The sequence below is a fragment of the Cricetulus griseus genome (genome assembly GCF_003668045.3).
Source record: "Cricetulus griseus strain 17A/GY chromosome 1 unlocalized genomic scaffold, alternate assembly CriGri-PICRH-1.0 chr1_1, whole genome shotgun sequence".
Taxonomy (NCBI): Eukaryota; Metazoa; Chordata; class Mammalia; order Rodentia; family Cricetidae; genus Cricetulus; species Cricetulus griseus.
In genome coordinates, this window is record NW_023276807.1 from 64,998,307 (window position 1) to 65,015,802 (window position 17,496).

The following is a 17,496-nucleotide window of genomic DNA, read 5'->3' on the forward strand; positions in this document are numbered from 1 at the left end:
CCCCCTATGACTTTGTTCCATGACAGCTGCTTGCGGTGGGAACCTGACAGGCCCGGCGGGAGTGATTCTATCCCCTAACTACCCACAGCCGTACCCTCCTGGGAAGGAGTGTGACTGGAGAATTAAGGTGACCCCGGACTTTGTCATTGCCTTGATATTCAAAAGGTATGTCTGGTGCAGACTACCTCTTTTTAGTAGGATTTTAATGCCATGTCCAGCTCCCTGTATTTGTCACCTTGGAGTGTCCGACTTTACATTTAGTGAGCTGTCAGCTCAGTGTCCAGCAGATACCCAGTCAGAGGCAGGGTGACCAGAGCTGAGAGATTTTGCCTTGATGGTCAATGCTCTGCATGTACGACATGCATGAATTTCTTTCTCACACCACTGTCCAGCCCACGGGTGTTCTGTACATCAAGGCTTCATTTGCAGAATATTAAGACCTTTTGTGGAAACCATGCTGTGGAGATGCGGGAATGCAGTTTGTGAACGCTGATTCCTTCCCATGCATGTTGTGTCTGACAGACCTCAAAGCAATGTTGTCACCATCATTAAAACTGTTGAGATGATGTGGACATAAAAACAGAAAATTCCACAGACTTTGTCTGCTGGCTCTAGGGTGTGAATTCTAGACATCAGTGTCTAAGAAACAGACATTCACACCTGCTACACTAGATGGTAAAAGTTCAGGATGATAAAGATTTATTGAAATCAGTTCCATTGTGGTTATGTCTTAAATGTGAAGTGTCCTCCACCTCCTTATGTCTTAGCCCTTCAGCACCAGCTGTTTGGGGGATATTTGGAACCTTTTAAACAAGGGGCCTTATTCATTGACATTTAGTCATATAGGTGGGGCTTATGGATTACAGTATTACTGCTTCCAACTAGGCCATTCTTGGACCACCAAGATATGAGCACAATGCTGTGTAGGGACAAGGATGCTCAAATAGGAGGAATTAAAGATGCTGTTCTGAGGCCTCCATATGTGGACAGCAAACCCAATCTTTGGAGGACTCTGGTAGAGTCTGGCAACACAAAGGACTCTCCCAGAAGACTGATTTCTGATGCACTCTTGTGAGGAGGGTGGGAGTCTAACATTGGGAAAAATTGGAGGAGAGCATTCTAGGACCACAGCAAGTGTATGCTGGCATTGGTGACTGTGAGGAGCAATGTTTATCACTGTCCGTGGACTGTATAGTGATGTATATTCACAGGAATACAAACCCACTGCATAGACTGGGTTAGACCCAGGGAAGTTACTTAGCACTCTAGGTTTTTGATGCTATGGTAAATGGAAATAAGCCTGATTGTTACAAAGGGACCTGGAATTAATTGTAAATTAGATACCAGTGTTCTACACCCAAAGTATTATCTACTTAAAAAGATGTTCAGTTCAGAATGTGTTTTTTCTTTCTTTCCTATGTCTGATTGTATTTCAGTGTTCAGTAGGTAATTGTGCTCATAATCAGCCTCGATAGATATTGGGAAGGGCACAGGAACAGATTCTAGAATTACCCAGGAAAATGACCATGGCTAAAATTATTCTTCCAATAAAATCCCACATGGTATTTGTGCTTCCACTAACTCCATGAGCTTTGGAACCTCTGCATTTCCTCTATCATCTCTAATACCGGCAAACTTGCAAATAAAATTTAGTTTTACAAATTTATACATTTACAAATAGATTTTTTAAGACAACAGTGATGTCATTGGGCCCCTAGGGGAAAGATGATTCAAGTATTAATATGGAGTAGATGTTGATGTCAGAAAAGAAGATAAAGAGAATAAAGAGGGGGGAGAGAAACACAGAAAGTGGGAAGGAGGGAGAGAATGAAGAAATAGGAGATTTGTTGGAATATTTGGTCCCTGATAAGAAATATCTGTGCTCTGCCTATGTAGAAACCATAAGCACTGATTCACTTACTTAAGGAAACAAAGATTATTATAGTTTTTAATGTAAAAGTGGACCAGTGAGAGGTTTTTGATTCTTAACTTTTATTCATAGACAGCAGTGAAAAGTACATACATTTTAAATATCAAAATATCCACCTAATAATCAAGATTCGCTGGAAAGCCATTGCTTTTAAGTCTGGTCTCTTTCAAGTTGCCCTTCTTTAGCAAGTTCATGTGGATAGTGAAGGGTACCACACCCATAGTACTCTAACTTTCCTTATTTTAGCTCCATTCAAAATTGTCTACTAGTGGATATGATAGCAATATGGGAAACATTGATAGTACTTATTACAAATGATACTTCTAATTTAGCATGGTGCTTGGTTCCTGTTTTCATTTTGATTTTGTAATAATTTAAATTATTATGTAAAAGCAAACTAAACTGTGATGTGTTCCCAAAAGCTCACTGTGAGGCTTTTATTGTTTGGTGTGAGTTTGTGTTGGAGACATAGATGACACTCTCCTTTCTTGTAGTTTTAGCATGGAGCCGAGCTATGACTTCCTGCATATCTATGAAGGGGAGGACTCCAACAGCCCCCTGATCGGAAGCTTCCAGGGCTCCCAGGCCCCAGAGCGGATTGAGAGCAGTGGTAACAGCCTCTTCCTGGCATTCAGGAGTGATGCTTCAGTTGGCCTGTCAGGGTTTGCCATTGAATTTAAAGGTATGTGATGAGATGGATTTGTGGGAAATTTAACTTGCATCAGAGACTGCTCCTGCTCTCAGTATTTCTCCAGGAGATTTTGTATCTCAAGAACATGTTCCTGACTTGCATGTATGGGTGTCATGCATTCCTGCATGTGTGTGCATGTGTATATATGGTCTTTCTGAAGAACAGAACCCTGCCTTTCATGTGTTAAAAAAAAAAAAAAACCTATTTCTATCTCTGAGGGAAAAGGAGCAAAAATAGCAGGGAAAAGTTTTTCCAGGTGCATTGTCACCTGAGGATAGATTATGACATGTGCAATAATGGTTTGATGGCATTTAAGAATTGTTTTGATATGTGTTGGCATTTTCTTATTTGTTTCCTTAAGATGCCTACATTTAAATTCATTGAAATAGTTGTGCCTCAGTCTTTCCCACTAGGGTACTCTCTATCACCCTCTGTGTCTTCCTCACCTATGGGTGCATACTTGATGGGAAGCTCTAGCCCAAGCAGACATTCATGTGGCCAATACTCAGATCCACAACCCACTGGTGATTTGTGGTCTATCATATCCAAAGAAAAGAACAAAAGCGACATGCAACCCTGAGTGTACTTGATGCAGAGTCCATGAAAACAAATGTCCTTCTGCAGCATGAGTTCCTTTGTGATTGAAGGAAGAGAGAGATTAAGACAGCAATAATTAGACAGAATTTAGCCTTATATCATCAGTTGTAATAAGGATTTGGATAAAAATAAATAAATTTGTACTGAAAATTGCAAAGTAAGATAAAATGGTATGTTTTTCTCAGTCACCATTTCAATAGATTTTTATTGCTTTACAAGGCTCTAACTTTAAAAAAATAAATGTTTAAAATCTCAAAATCCATAAACACAGAGCCTTTATTAAAATTCCTCGTAAAAAAAAAAAATGACACAGTTAGTTGAGCCAATGCCTCTAGAGTTGAAATCGCTGTGTTTGGGAGTGATGAGAATGTCTCTTATGCGTTTGCACCTCATCGAAGGACACACATATTCAGAAGATTCTAGATGACCCTCACCAAGCCTGTTCCTAATCTACAATAGCTACAGTGTAGGCAGATACTCAAGACAAGGTCCACTAAAGCAAGGTATATAAAGTTACAATAACCAGAGGTAAGGATGGCTTCTTCATTTGGGTTCATGTTTCCAAACAACCATCTTTTAATTGGGTATTTGTAGTTCTTAATATTTGAAACATGTTCTTGAAAAGTTAGTGGAAAAGACTCTCCAGCGGCTAACAGAATTGGTGCCACTGCACTGGCAAGGACAAGTGATCCCAGGGTGAGTGCAACAGACTGCAGAGACAGTTGCTAGATATGATGGAACAGGATGTGTCCCAGGGCAGCCTCACCATGCAGCTACTGTAAGGGTTCAGGCACTATGCTGGCCTGCCCCTGACACCTGGCAGAATGCACTCAGGCATTCCCCTGGTCAGCCAAGGTGCAAAGGACCCCTTTAAAAGAAAGACCTCTGTCCATTTACATTCTCTTTCTGGCTCCTCTTTCCAGCTGTTTCTGCTCTCTCTTTCCTGCTTTTCTCTTTTTCCCTGTCTCTTTATCACTCTATTTCCTGCTGTTCCCCTGGGGCAAACAAGACTTTTCCTGTCTCTCACTTCTCTTCTATCCTGTCTGTGTGTCTCTTTACGTCTTTTCTTTTTCCTCCCCCCACCCACCTTCCCTTTGTAATAAAACTTCTCACTAACCTCTGTCTGCCTGGCATGTTTGTCCACCTAGGTCACCCTCGCCTGCCATGGAATCCACCAAGGTTCACTACACTTTATCAAAACAGCCACCCCAGAGGCCCTACGTGTACCACCAATTTGTTATACCAAGCAGGAATTTCCAAAGGTATTCCTAAATGGAACAGACAGGAACAACAGAAAAAACACACCAGTATGAAGCCATCTAATTAGAAAACATAGCAGAAATGTAAGCAGAAAACGGGCTGTGATTTATCACTGTACACTCAGAACTGACAGTGGTTAAATAGAGCCACAAGATTAGAGGCAGTTGCTTGAAGGCAAACCTGTCTCCAACTCTCAATTAGTGGCATGAAGTAGAGAGCTGTGTAAGCCAGGCCTTACTAAGCCACACTGGGTCTGAAAGAGATTTATAGCAAAAGAGAATCAGAAAGAAAGGCAAGGCCATGGGTCTACTGTGATTGACACACAGGAAATGTTCCCTTTGTAATGAAGCAAGGGTGATTCTTGCAAACAATCAGTGCTTGCAGTATCTTGAATCACTCCATGAATGATGAAGTGGGGCAACACTGATGTATATAAGCAAACGAGGAATGAAGAATAACAGTTCTAGTTATTTTTTGTTCTTTATTTGCTTAAATATCTGGTGGTCTACATGGCTTCAAGGCTACTCTAAAGACATGAGAATGTCAACTACCATTTGGCATATCCAAATATGTTTTCAGTAAGGCAATTGGAGACATTGATCTTTGCCTATCAACTGCTTGCTAAGGGACCACTGATAGCAGAATTTTCAGATAAACTGATATTGTTGACCAAATTGTGTAAACGTGAATTGATTTTCTTAATTTAATAAATAATCATAACAGACAGTGTCTATGGTACATTCAGCTATAACATACTATATAGATTGGGAGAATATCTACAAGGGACTCTCCCCTTGTTGGTGTTGATGCACAGAGTGTTAAAAATATAACTGAAAATAATGAAAACTAATGAATAAAACAGTGAAACAGGACTCCTGTACTTTCCATGGACTCCCCAAGATGTGACATTTATTTGATATTTCCTTTCCCAGTAACTACATGTCATCTATGCCCTGGGTGTATTTTTAAACCAACTCCATACCTTTCTCTCTCTTGCACACCTGACTCTCTCCTGAGATTAAGTCATGCAATTGCTCAGCTGGGTGATGAACAACATGCTGACCGTGATCAGGAAGAAATAAAAATAGCATCACCAGTCTTTATCCCAAACCAAAAATACAAAAAAAAAAAACAGAATTCAGTATAGTGTTTGTATATCCCAAAGTTCCCTGCATATATGATTGACACTTGATTTTCTGTAGTAGATAATATAACTGGCATTTATGAAGTTTTCACAGAGGCAGAGTTTTCAAAAGAAAAAGAGCTTTTATGTACTTTGAAGTTATCCGAGAGCCTAAACCAATCCTAATAACCTCATTATTCCCTATCCCTCCTAAACCTCCAAAGAGATGGCCATAACATTGAGCTGAATAGTGTCCTCTACCATCTGTCTCACCCACTGGGAAGCCTGAGAAGTTCACTTCCACAGAACTCAGCCTTTCTAGGCCCTCTTACAGTGGCGTGAAGAATAAAGATATGTTTAGTAAACAAAGCATGAATCAAATCTAGAATTTCACAGAACACATGGTTATAAACATATATTCATTGATTTATTGATATTTTGAGTGAAAAATATTACATAGCAACAAACTCTGAGTGTCCGGACAGAACTTACATGAAACCAATGCCGGGCCTTGTGGTCAGTGGCTACAGGGTTAGTGCTCACTAGTATGGCCTTGGGAGTGCCCTGCCTGGATCTGAACCCCAGATTGTCAGCACTTACATTGCAGAAGGATGGTAACTACTGGCATGGAGCTCAACTCAGGCTGGCATGGGTACACCCTCAGTGAGTCACCACTGTTACTGCAATTAAGATGATATCATGGGGCAACTGTCACACACCAGATGTCACATTTGATAGCTGTCATTCAGATGACATTTTGCTGCTATACTTGACAGTCTTCAGTGTTGAGTATCAGCCCCAAGAACTCTAATTCAGAGCACTTTCAGAGTTTCTGACTCAAATTTGTCTGTGTAGAAATGAGAAGGTGCACTTAATTTTCAGGGACTCTACAGTTTTCCTTCTATGAAACCAAGTTATCATTTTGAAAGTGTGCAACAAGTTCACATTGGATGCGTCAGGGACAAGTTGGAAAATGAACCTCAACTCTTCCTCAATCTGTTTTAAAATGCACACCAATTAGATCCTCAACAATTTATAAACTGTAAATCACACAAATTTTAAAATGCACACCAATTAGACCCTCAACAACTTATAAACTATAAATCACACAAACACCATCTCTTTGCTTACATGAAAATAATTTTATATCACTCTGTGATGTAAATGTCATTTTTAAGAGAGTAAATATCATTTATTTATTGGAAAAGAATTCCCTGCTGTGAACTCATAAGCTAACATGGTCATTAGTTGATAAATGAATGTTTTTAAGCCCTTTTTCCCATGCTGGACACTGGTGGATCTTGAGTGAAGTAAGAAAAGAAAGAAGGGGAATGACTACTCACATACACAATCATGGCACACTTGCTCTTTCTTTTTCAGAGAAGCCCCGGGAAGCTTGCTTTGACCCTGGGAACATAATGAATGGGACAAGGATTGGAACTGACTTCAAGCTGGGCTCCACAGTTACCTATCAATGTGATTCTGGCTACACAATTGTGGATCCATCATCCATCGAATGTGTGACAGGACCTGATGGGAAGCCCTCTTGGGACCGGGCACTGCCTGCCTGCCAAGGTATGTCTGTCTCAACTTCACTCCTTCCTTCTGTGAAATATTTTACTTTAAATATAGTCTCACAGTCCAGGTCTATAATGCCCAGGCAAGGTGAGGGCCATTCACTTAGGCAATTACTGCTAAGTCCCTAGGACAGCCCTTAGTTACTTAGCCGGCTCATTGTAAATGAACAAGGCAATTTTTTTTTATTTTAGTGAGGTGGTTTGAAATTTTTGTGTCTGTTTTGTTCACTTTTCCACCCAATCCACATGAGGTACATGGTAACATTCTCCAAAAAGTTCAAAATAAAGAGATGAATATAGATGACAGATAAGCTAGATGGTAAATAGACAGATAGATTAGATAGACGGGTGGGTTAGATAAATGGGTTGGTGGGTGGGTGGATAGACAGACAGACAGATTGGTAGGTAGGTGATATAGTTAGATGATAAATAGGAATAGGCTAATAGCAAAAAAAAGTTTGGATTTCATACGTCTGAGCTAAAATAAAATAAGTTTCCATCCTTTATACTTAATTTTAGACATATGGCTCACAAACTTTTGAGAAAATGAGGCTTTTCCTGAAATACCCAGGTTGAACTGACATAGCCAAGGTAGAAATGACAATCACCTGTTTACACTGTTGTCCAGAGTCACAGAATCTCACTGGAAACTTCCACTCTGGGATTAGTTATACCCAAATATCCTCCATTCAAAAGGGGAATTGGCATTAACATTTACAAATTGTAAAATACTTGTCTCTGTTAGGGTTTCTCTTTTTTGTACTATCACGCCAGGATCAAAAGCAACTTGCAGGGAAAGGGTTAATTTCCACTTAAAACTCTCAGGTCACCCTCTCATCTTTGAGGGAACTCAGGGCAGGAACCTGGGAGCAGAGCTGACATAAAAGTCATGAAGGAACTCTACATATCAGCTTCCTCCCCATGACCTGCTCAGCCAGTTCTGTTATCCAATCAAGACCATGTTCCCAGAGATGACACCACCCACAGTGACCTGGACCCTCCCACATCAACCATCAATCAAGAAAATGTACCACAGGCTTTCCCAAAGATCAGTCTGATGGAGGTGTTTGTTTGTTTCTCAATTGAAGGTTCTTCTTCTCAAATGAGCCTGGCTTGTGTCAATTGGCCAGCACAATAGTCATGGTAGATAATTTGGGACAATAAAACTACTAGGAAACAAAATATCAGAACTAATGATGTGTTCTTTTAAGTTAGGTAAGCCTTTCCTGGTTACCCTTGAATGGGTTGACACTGTCAGATTTGTGAGTTATTGTCCTGTGGTAAGAGGTGAGCCTGAGAAGTCACACAATGCAGGATTGGGGGAAGTATTCCAATTAACTCTCTCAGAAAACCAGTAACAAGTGCCTTCCCATTTGCATGACCACATTCTGCAGAGTTTATTAATCATGGAAAATGTCCTGTTTGTCCATTAGGAGCTAACTGTATGCTAATTAACACTTAACAGATTAAACATGATATCTTTAATTTCTTTTTTAAACCACTTGAAAATTGCCATATCAAGAATAAATGAACTGTAAAATGTATTGAATGGGAAGGAGGCCAGGAGGAAGGAAGGAGGGAAAAAGAGAGAGGGGGGATTCCGTTCAAAGTACCAAGTATGGTATGTGCATCTGGTGAAATTCATTAACTTATACATTTAAGTATGAGCCAATATTTATAACAAAAAAGGAAGAAAGAACCTTAGAAAGAAACAAAGTTTCTCACGTTCTAGAAGCAGTTTTGAATTTAAGTCAGTGGTGTTGCCCCTAGGACAAAGAGCCATCAAATGGTACAGGACAGCAGAAAGGGCCAGGGTGTTACAGGAAGCTCAGTCCTGGTGCCTGATTCCCAGCCACACAGATGAAAGGAAGAGCAGGTGGCAGCCCCTCCTGATATCACATACAAGATGCCAGTGTTAGTGACTTAACTCACAACCTGAACAAATAATGGATCCACAGTTGGATGCCAGTATCTAAATAGTTTTGACCACCGAAAAGGAGCAGCAAAGTTAGTAAGATTATCAGGAGGAGGAAAAGGTCCATATAACCTCACAGTATGCACACACACAAACATGCATGTGTACACACATACACAGGTATGCATATACATACACATTCACATGCACACATACATATCTATATAGACACAAATACATTTGTATATACACACAAGCACACATAATACACACAGGCATGCATATATACACACATATGTACACATTCATGCAAGCACATACATGAATATATACACAAATACACATACATACACATGCACACATACAACATACACATACATACACTTACACAGACATACTCACATACACTCATGCATATACACATACATGTATATACACATGCATGCACATACATACACATACACACAGAGACACATATAAAAATGTACACACAAATACATATACACATAGATGCACAAACACCCCAAGAATAAGTTCACTTTCTCTCCCCCCTTATCTCTTCCCTCACCTTAAGCCATGGTCTTTTTATCTTTAGCTCATGTAAAGCAGCCACAAAAGGGTACCCATGAAAGACAAAATGAAAACAAACAAAACTTAAAAGGTGTGGTCGCTTCTTCATGTTTTAAACTTCATATCTCAGAAAAGTCTGATGACTGATGTCAACTAGAGGACTCTGGGTGCCTGGTCTTTTATCCAGTTCCTTATTATTATTTTTAGTAGTGGTATTATAGCTATATTCATTATTATTTGAACATTCCTCAGACAGGTCTTGATAAGAACACCAGTCTTTATTTGAGTTGAAAGCTTCTGTTCCTGGTGTGGGTCTTTGTGTGGTGCTCCCTTGACCCTTGTTAACATGCAGGGCCAGCTGTTGACATGCGTGCTTGTTTTGTTTCTGAGATGAGCAGGGTATGCGCGTCTACTGGGCTCAGCTGTCACCTGTAGCAACACCCTCCCATACACAGCTCACCTTTCTTGGCTGGCTTTGTTTGCAGCACCCTGTGGAGGCCAGTATATGGGATCGGAAGGGGTTGTTTTGTCACCGAACTACCCTCATAACTACACAGCTGGTCAGATATGCATCTATTCCATCACAGTGCCCAAGGAATTTGGTAAGAAATTGCTATTGTTTTTAATTCATTGCCACACACTTTAGAGTTCATTGATCTGTTTGATAAAATTAGGACACAATGATACAAAAGAAATTCTATTCACTAAAGTAACAGATTTTCTAAACCCACCCTGCACGTTGTCCCCTGATGCTCTTTTCCCAGTGGGGTTTCATGTGTTCGTGTTTCTCTCTAGGAGGCAGTTATATCTCAGCCATTAATGTGGCCCTATCCCATGCTGTGCCCAGAAATGGCTTAGCAGTCAGTTGTTTGTAAATGTCAGATGGGAAGCAGAGGCACACACAGGTCAAGAGCACAAGTCACACCTCTGCCCAGCCGACTACTAGAGGCATCATCCTTGAGAGTTTGAGTTGTACAGACAGAGGGTCCTGATTGCTTTGTACTCACAAAACATTCTTTGCAATGTCCACCCTGCCTCCTGACCAGGAATGTTGATAGATAACTGAATGCTTCTTCCCTGGAGGAAACCAGACAATACAGACAATAGCTTTTACAGTCTTATAAGCTATTTTCATTTTCCCCAGTGGCCAGTCAGAGGGGGGGGGGAGCAATCCATAAGCCAGTTTTCCTTTACATTAAATCGATAGTCACAAACTCAGAAATGGAACATATAAATTTTAATGTGAGAATGTACTTGAGATAAAGGATTTTGTATTATTTTAACATACATGTGTCTGTGTATCTATGTGTACTTGAGCCCACTGCAGTTTGAGGTGATTGTATGCCTCTGGCCTCCACAAGCACCCTCACTCAGTTGCATATAGCCACACCCAGATATATATTTTAAAAATACAAATAAATCTTTAAAAAATAGGTCTTTGTAGATCCCCAGTTTCTGTCTTTGTATCCAAAAGGAGCCTGGAGCTCCCTGCATATAACCTGTCTGATCCAGGCTGAATGTTTCCTTCTGCTCCTGTTTCCCTGCTGAGCAAAGGGCGTGTGTTCAGCTCCAGTCTTTCCAGACCCTGAAGTTGCAGCTGCCTCGGGCCTTCACAGCTGCTCCCCACCTCCAGACTACCAACAACACAGTCATCTTCACAATGCTGCTACTTATGTATGCTGGGAGAATTTCCTTATATCCCACTTTCCACACAGACACAAGAGTTTATACCTGCTGTTTAAATACTGTGTGAATCTTCTCCCAGAAACATCACTGAGGTGGTTTTGCAGCACACCTGACCTGGCCAGGGTTGACAGCTCTGTGGCTTTCTTCTTTCGGGTGATGACTTAGGTCCATATGCTCACCTGGGTAGAGAGATCATGGCTTACGAATGCTGGTCAGGGAAGATGTCATGACCTCCCCTACATGACTTGAATTGCCCCAATTCCATAGATATCACAGGCTCTGCCTCTGTGTTTGCTGCAGAGCCTGCTTCTGTGTTGAGTGTAACAGCTAAAAGCTGTGTGAATGAGTTCTTTATTGTTCTGGGAGTTTCCACAGTATAGTTAATGTTACTGATGTTCGTTTGGTGGAAAATAGGAAGCAAACATGTGTGACTCACTGTCTTCTTAAGCAGGAAACTCAAGCAGGAGTCAGTTTATGTGGAGGTGGTTGAGTGGTGGAGAGTGTACAGGGGTGAGCTGAGGTGTTGACCCTGCTGTAACCTTTGAACTACAAATTCCTTTGTGAGCCTCATTGACTGAGAGAACCTCCTTAGCCCACAAGCCCACTTGGTGCTGCTCTTTAGAAGTTAAAAATCTCAAAATGCAAGCTTCAGTGTGTGTGCCTATGCACGCATGTGTGAGTTGTGATATCTGTACACTACAAAGTGTGCCTGTATCTTCAAACACACCCTCATAATAGACTGCTCCATTATCTTACCAACACATAGACGTTTGTCTACTAGAATTTTTATCCTTAAAGCTAACATATTTTGCCTGGTGGTGGTGGCGGCATACACCTTTAATCCCAGGTAGAAGCAGGTGGATATCTGTGTTTGGGGTCAGCCTGGTCTACAGACAGGACAGCTAAAGCTACAGAGAAACCCTATCTCAAAAAAAAAAAAAATCAACAACAAATACTAGCATATTTCTTAGTCCTGTGTTCATTATTACTTAGAAGGACCTTTGTTTAAATCTTGCACATAAACAAATAAAGTATAATTTGTTTGGGGCTTGTATGTCAATACTAAACCAATCACTGGGTTTTCAAAATATTATGAGGCTCTTTTATTTAATCAATTTTAATATATAAACATTGATTTAATTTGAATTGCAACCAGTGTTGCTTGCTTTACTTGAAGGTGGGATATCCTGTGAGTTTCATATCCTAAAGTTTAAAAGAAAATGTATGGAATAACCTAAAGAAGTCCATGAAACAGGGTTCTGAATCTAATGCTCATTTGTTTATCAGTGTGCTACTGTGAACAAGTAATTCTAATACATTTCTAATTCCGTATCAAAGTATCATGGAACTTGCTCCCTACCTAGCTAATCTTTCATAGAACAAGATATATCTAATAAATAATAAAAATCAGTATGCTTTCATAAATATTTTATATTATCTTAATGCTGTCTTTATTAAAAATATGCCCTGCTCAATATTCAAATTATTCATAAAATAATTCCTCTCTTTTATCAAAAGAATAAGAAGTGAAATAAAATGTTTTAATCACGCAAAACTAAGAAAGCACAGAAACTACAGAGTAAGTTCCAGGACAGCTAAAGCTACAGAGAAACCCTATCTCAAAAAAAAAAATCAACAACAAATACTAGCATATTTCTCAGTCCCGTGCATCTGTAGGCTTGTTTTTGGTTTGCTAAAATTTATTTTATTTTATGTGTACAAGTGGGTGCCCTCAGATAGGACTGTGTACCAGATGTGTGCAGTGCCTGCAGAGGCCAGAAGAGGGCATAAGATACCCTAAAACTAGAGTTGAGACACCTGTCCTCCACAAGAACATGTCCTTAGCCACTGAGCTGTCTCTTCAGGCCCCATTTATGCTTAATTTTATGACTCTTGAAATAACAGTCCTCTAAGAGACAATGTGCTTGAACAAGCTTTCCTTTGCTCTTAATAAGGATATGTCCCACCCTCCCCTCTTTTTCTAGTGGTGTTTGGACAGTTTGCCTACTTCCAGACTGCACTGAATGACCTGGCTGAGTTGTTCGATGGAACCCACCCACAGGCTAGACTTCTCAGCTCTCTCTCTGGGTCCCATTCAGGTAAAACTCTAAAGCTATCTTGCACTGAGTTCTACTATACAGCTCTACAGATTGTTTTAAACTCCTAGCCCCCACCCCATTATGAAGAATAGGAAATTTAATCACCTTTGAATTATAGGTCTGTAGACTTCAGAAGTCTTTAGCATTTTACTTACTAAGAGTGTGGAGAAAGTTTCATTCATCTCAAAAGTGGTATTTTTAAGAAAAAGAAAGGAAAATAATGAATTTTGTTGTCTATTCTACTTGACTTTTTCCCCTTCTCCTGGGTAAATCTATCATTTTCTCCTGATTAATTCCAAGCATGTGTATGCAGTAAACATTCATGGATTTCGTGGTTCCTTGGTGGTCCACACACCAGTTCCCACAGGTTCTCAGACACATGTATCCTGCTGGGCCAGCTCAGCACAGTTACCAGCCCTCATCTGTGGATAAACCCTTATTGGTATTTTCAATCATTCATTTTTCAGCATTGATTATGTGAATTAGGCAAACTTTTATTTTACCCAAAATTGCTACATGGGTCTTAATCCATCAAAGTTAGTTTGTTTGTGGTTTCTATCTCCTGAGTCGCCAAAATCTTCATGACTCATATATGTGGCTTTCTAGCAAGACTATATCATGTCATGCCTACAAATGCCTCAGTTACAGACAAGCGACTCCTCACACACAGTGACAGATTTTCCTCCAGTATCTTGGTAGCTGGGGTTCTTGGGATTCTTATACACACTTAGGAGACACTTCCCAAGATGCTGTATCTGCTGTCTGCTTTGATGATTAAACACTTATTTCCGAAGTCTTTTGTGAATCCTTTAATGCTTCTTAAACTGCTGTATAAATAAACAATTTTCTCCTGATAAAAGTGATTCTAGAAGGCAAATTCAGCCCTTCATGTGACTGTCAATACTCAAACCCCCTGTGTGGTCAGCCACAGGGCCTATTCCCTGTCCTTCACAGACAGCCTTCCATCCTGACCATAGCCCAGTTTATTAGACTCCACAAATCAAGAACAGGCTTTTAAGATGTCCATAAAAGCAAGGTGCTTAGGTCTTAAACCCCTAAATCAAGTTTTGTTCTATTTAACTTGAGGCATTTATTGTAGACTTTGAAGTCCACTCTTCTCCGAGAATACCATCAACACAGCCCAATGTGACCATCACATTGAATATCCTTGCTCTGTTTGAATTTCCAGGTGAAACACTGCCACTGGCTACATCAAATCAGATTCTGCTTCGATTCAGTGCAAAGAGTGGAGCATCTGCGAGGGGTTTCCACTTTGTCTACCAAGGTGAGGGGGCTCCCGGTGTGATGCACTTTGTATGCCAAGGTGAGGAGGTACTCTGTGCAATGCATTGTCGCAGAGATGAAGGGTCTCCCTGTGCACTGCACTTTGTGTGCCAAGGTGAGAGGGCTCCCTGGACCTCAAACACGGAGGAAAAATCAACAAATTTCATTCTTGTGACATTTAAAGAATTGAGGACATTTACATATGTGAGATAAAATCACTTAATAAGAATAATTAGCTTTCATTTGGACACATTAAATTGTATCCCTACTTCAAAGCCATACTATCTTATTTCCTATCATTATAAAAGAAATGCAGTACAATTATTGATTAAACTACCTAGGTATGTCTCTTCAGATCTTACAAAATGTCATAAAATACAGTGATTTATATAATTATGTAAATATTTCATAATAACTTAGATCTACATATTGAAATGTGTTATGTGTGTTTAAAAGAACAATATATGTTGTGAAAAGTAACTGGAATTATAATCTAACAAAGCCTGACACAGAATGGCACTTACATTCCAGTTCCTCTGGATGAACAACACTGTAAAATTAACTACTGTGTTCCATGCCATTATATTTGTTTTTGTTTGTTTAATTTGGAGCTTATTTAAATAAATCTGGGATTGTTTAAAAGTCCCCCCAAAGTGGAAAAGGTATTGCACTTTAATTGATCTTGAGTATTCATTACACAAACTTGAAGCAAAGAGCAATGAAGCCAGATGGCCCACAGTGCAGCAGGGAGCTGCTCCTGGCCTCCACTCAGTCCAAACCTGAAAGCATCTCCCCTCCAGCCCTGGTGCCACACACTTCATATGCTGGCACCTATGGCTGAGGCAGAAAGATTGTGAATTCCCAGGTTGTGTAGCAAGATCCCCTCAACACAACCAAAAAATTGAACAATAAATCAATTCTTAATTTTTCTCCAGCTAGTTTCATCCATCCAGACGATCACCATCTACCCTTAAATGCTTTCCTCACAATTGTAAGGGGAAATTGCATATCTGAGTGGTCCTTTCCCTTGTTATGGAATTCTCCAGAAATTACCTCAGAATTATGCCTTTCCAAAAAAAGCATGGAGGATGATAGTCATACCATGTGTGTGTTTCAATTCTCAAAATCTCACACAGCGGCACTGATGTACTACTCAAAACACTATAAAAAGTTTCAGCTTTCATTATCAAAACTCCTATAAAGCATCCTGGGCAGAAGGTTGCAATGATGTTGGCAGCACACCTGAGGACTATTTCCAAACACTTCTATGGCAGTTGTTTCAACAAGGATGTTAGGGAATTAAAAGTAATTGCATTGTTTTAAAGTTGTAATTTTGTTAAGCATTAATGACCAGTATATTTTTAATTGGCTTGGCTAGAGAATAACTATAATTTAGGGAAGTTTACAAAATTTCTTTCAGATAAGTTTGGAATCACTTTGTCAAAGAAGATACATGATCCAGAATATACATTTCTTATGTGACAAAACCAGACTATTTGTTTTAAGTATTTTTTTTCTCCTGAAAAATTCACATTAACACTAAAAAATAAATTCAAGTTACTGACACTATGATTCTTTATTTGGGGGTTTCTCTGGCTTTTGACAAATATCAGACCACTGATCAGATAAGCAGCAAATGACACAAGGTCTGTGTTACCCTCAAGTTCACACTCAAGTGACGTGTTTGGAAAAAAGAACTAAGTCATTTTTGTGGATATGTGTCAGTGTGGTGGAGTCTGTATTTGTGTTTTATGTATTTATCTAAGTGCATGTGTGTACATATGTGTGGAGGCAAGAGGTTGATGTAGATGTCTTCCTCAGTCTCTCTCCTTCTTACTTTGTAAAACAGGGTCTGACTCTGTACCTAAACCTCCCAAACTTATTCAGACCAAATATACAGCAAACTCAAGGGCTGGTCCCACAGGGATTACAGGTGCAAACTCCGAGCCCTGCATTTTAATTTACTGAGCTCTGAGCTCAGTTCCTCATGCTTGTATGGCCAGAACTTTACTTGCTGAGTTTTCTCCCAGGCCTGAAATTTTGTTTCTTTATATAAAGCCATGCATCATCATTAAAAATATGTAAAACTACAGGAAACTAGAGAGCAAACATTTACAGAAGGAATCCATTTTCCTTGTACAACAATAAATCTAACAAATACAATGCACTATAAAACCCTATACTCCACCTTTCCCTGCTTTCCACAAGTAAGTTTATGCAAAATTCAGTCTTTTATCAAAGCTAAATCCTTGGGAGGTAAAGAAAGAGAGACTTGTGAACCCAGTTTATAAACTACACATAGGCAAAAAAAATCTTCAACCCAGAGGCCGAGTTCAATCCAGCACTGGTTTTGGAAAAGATAATTATATTGAAGCTAGACATTATTTGAACTCTATTGTATCCAGATGTTCTGAGATGTGCTTTCCTGCCCCAGTGACAGCTCGACAGCTTCACTCATCCCTATGTTATTAAAGCTTTGGATTGCTCAGTGACTTTGTGGCCTGAGGTTATAGGATGCTTGACCCCTGTTAGCAGGCCGACAGGCTGTTCTGAAGGACGTCTGAGATGCCAACAAAAGCTATATACAGCAAGATAGAGAGGAAATGTGTTCCTGGAACTCAGGTGTGAAATGCTGTCCTGGCTACCTTCCTCCCTTCCCAGCCTGAAGTGACTGCTTCTAGGCAGAGAAGGTAGAGACAATGAGAACAAATATGCTATCATATTCCAAGCTTCTGGAGAAACACAGACAGTGATGGTTGGTTGT

At 39.9% G+C, this 17,496-nt stretch overlaps 1 protein-coding gene across 1 annotated transcript in view; it reads left to right on the plus strand.

The window, feature by feature from the left end:
* Csmd1 (CUB and Sushi multiple domains 1) overlaps positions 1-17,496 on the plus strand; it is a 1,205,306-nt gene that overhangs the window by 1,037,108 nt on the left and 150,702 nt on the right. Inside the window, exons 28-33 of the mRNA XM_027388213.2 lie at positions 27-165; positions 2,425-2,612; positions 6,982-7,176; positions 10,149-10,265; positions 13,335-13,448; positions 14,638-14,733. Coding sequence (XP_027244014.1) covers positions 27-165; positions 2,425-2,612; positions 6,982-7,176; positions 10,149-10,265; positions 13,335-13,448; positions 14,638-14,733 — 849 coding nt within the window. The remainder of the gene's footprint in view (positions 1-26; positions 166-2,424; positions 2,613-6,981; positions 7,177-10,148; positions 10,266-13,334; positions 13,449-14,637; positions 14,734-17,496) is intronic.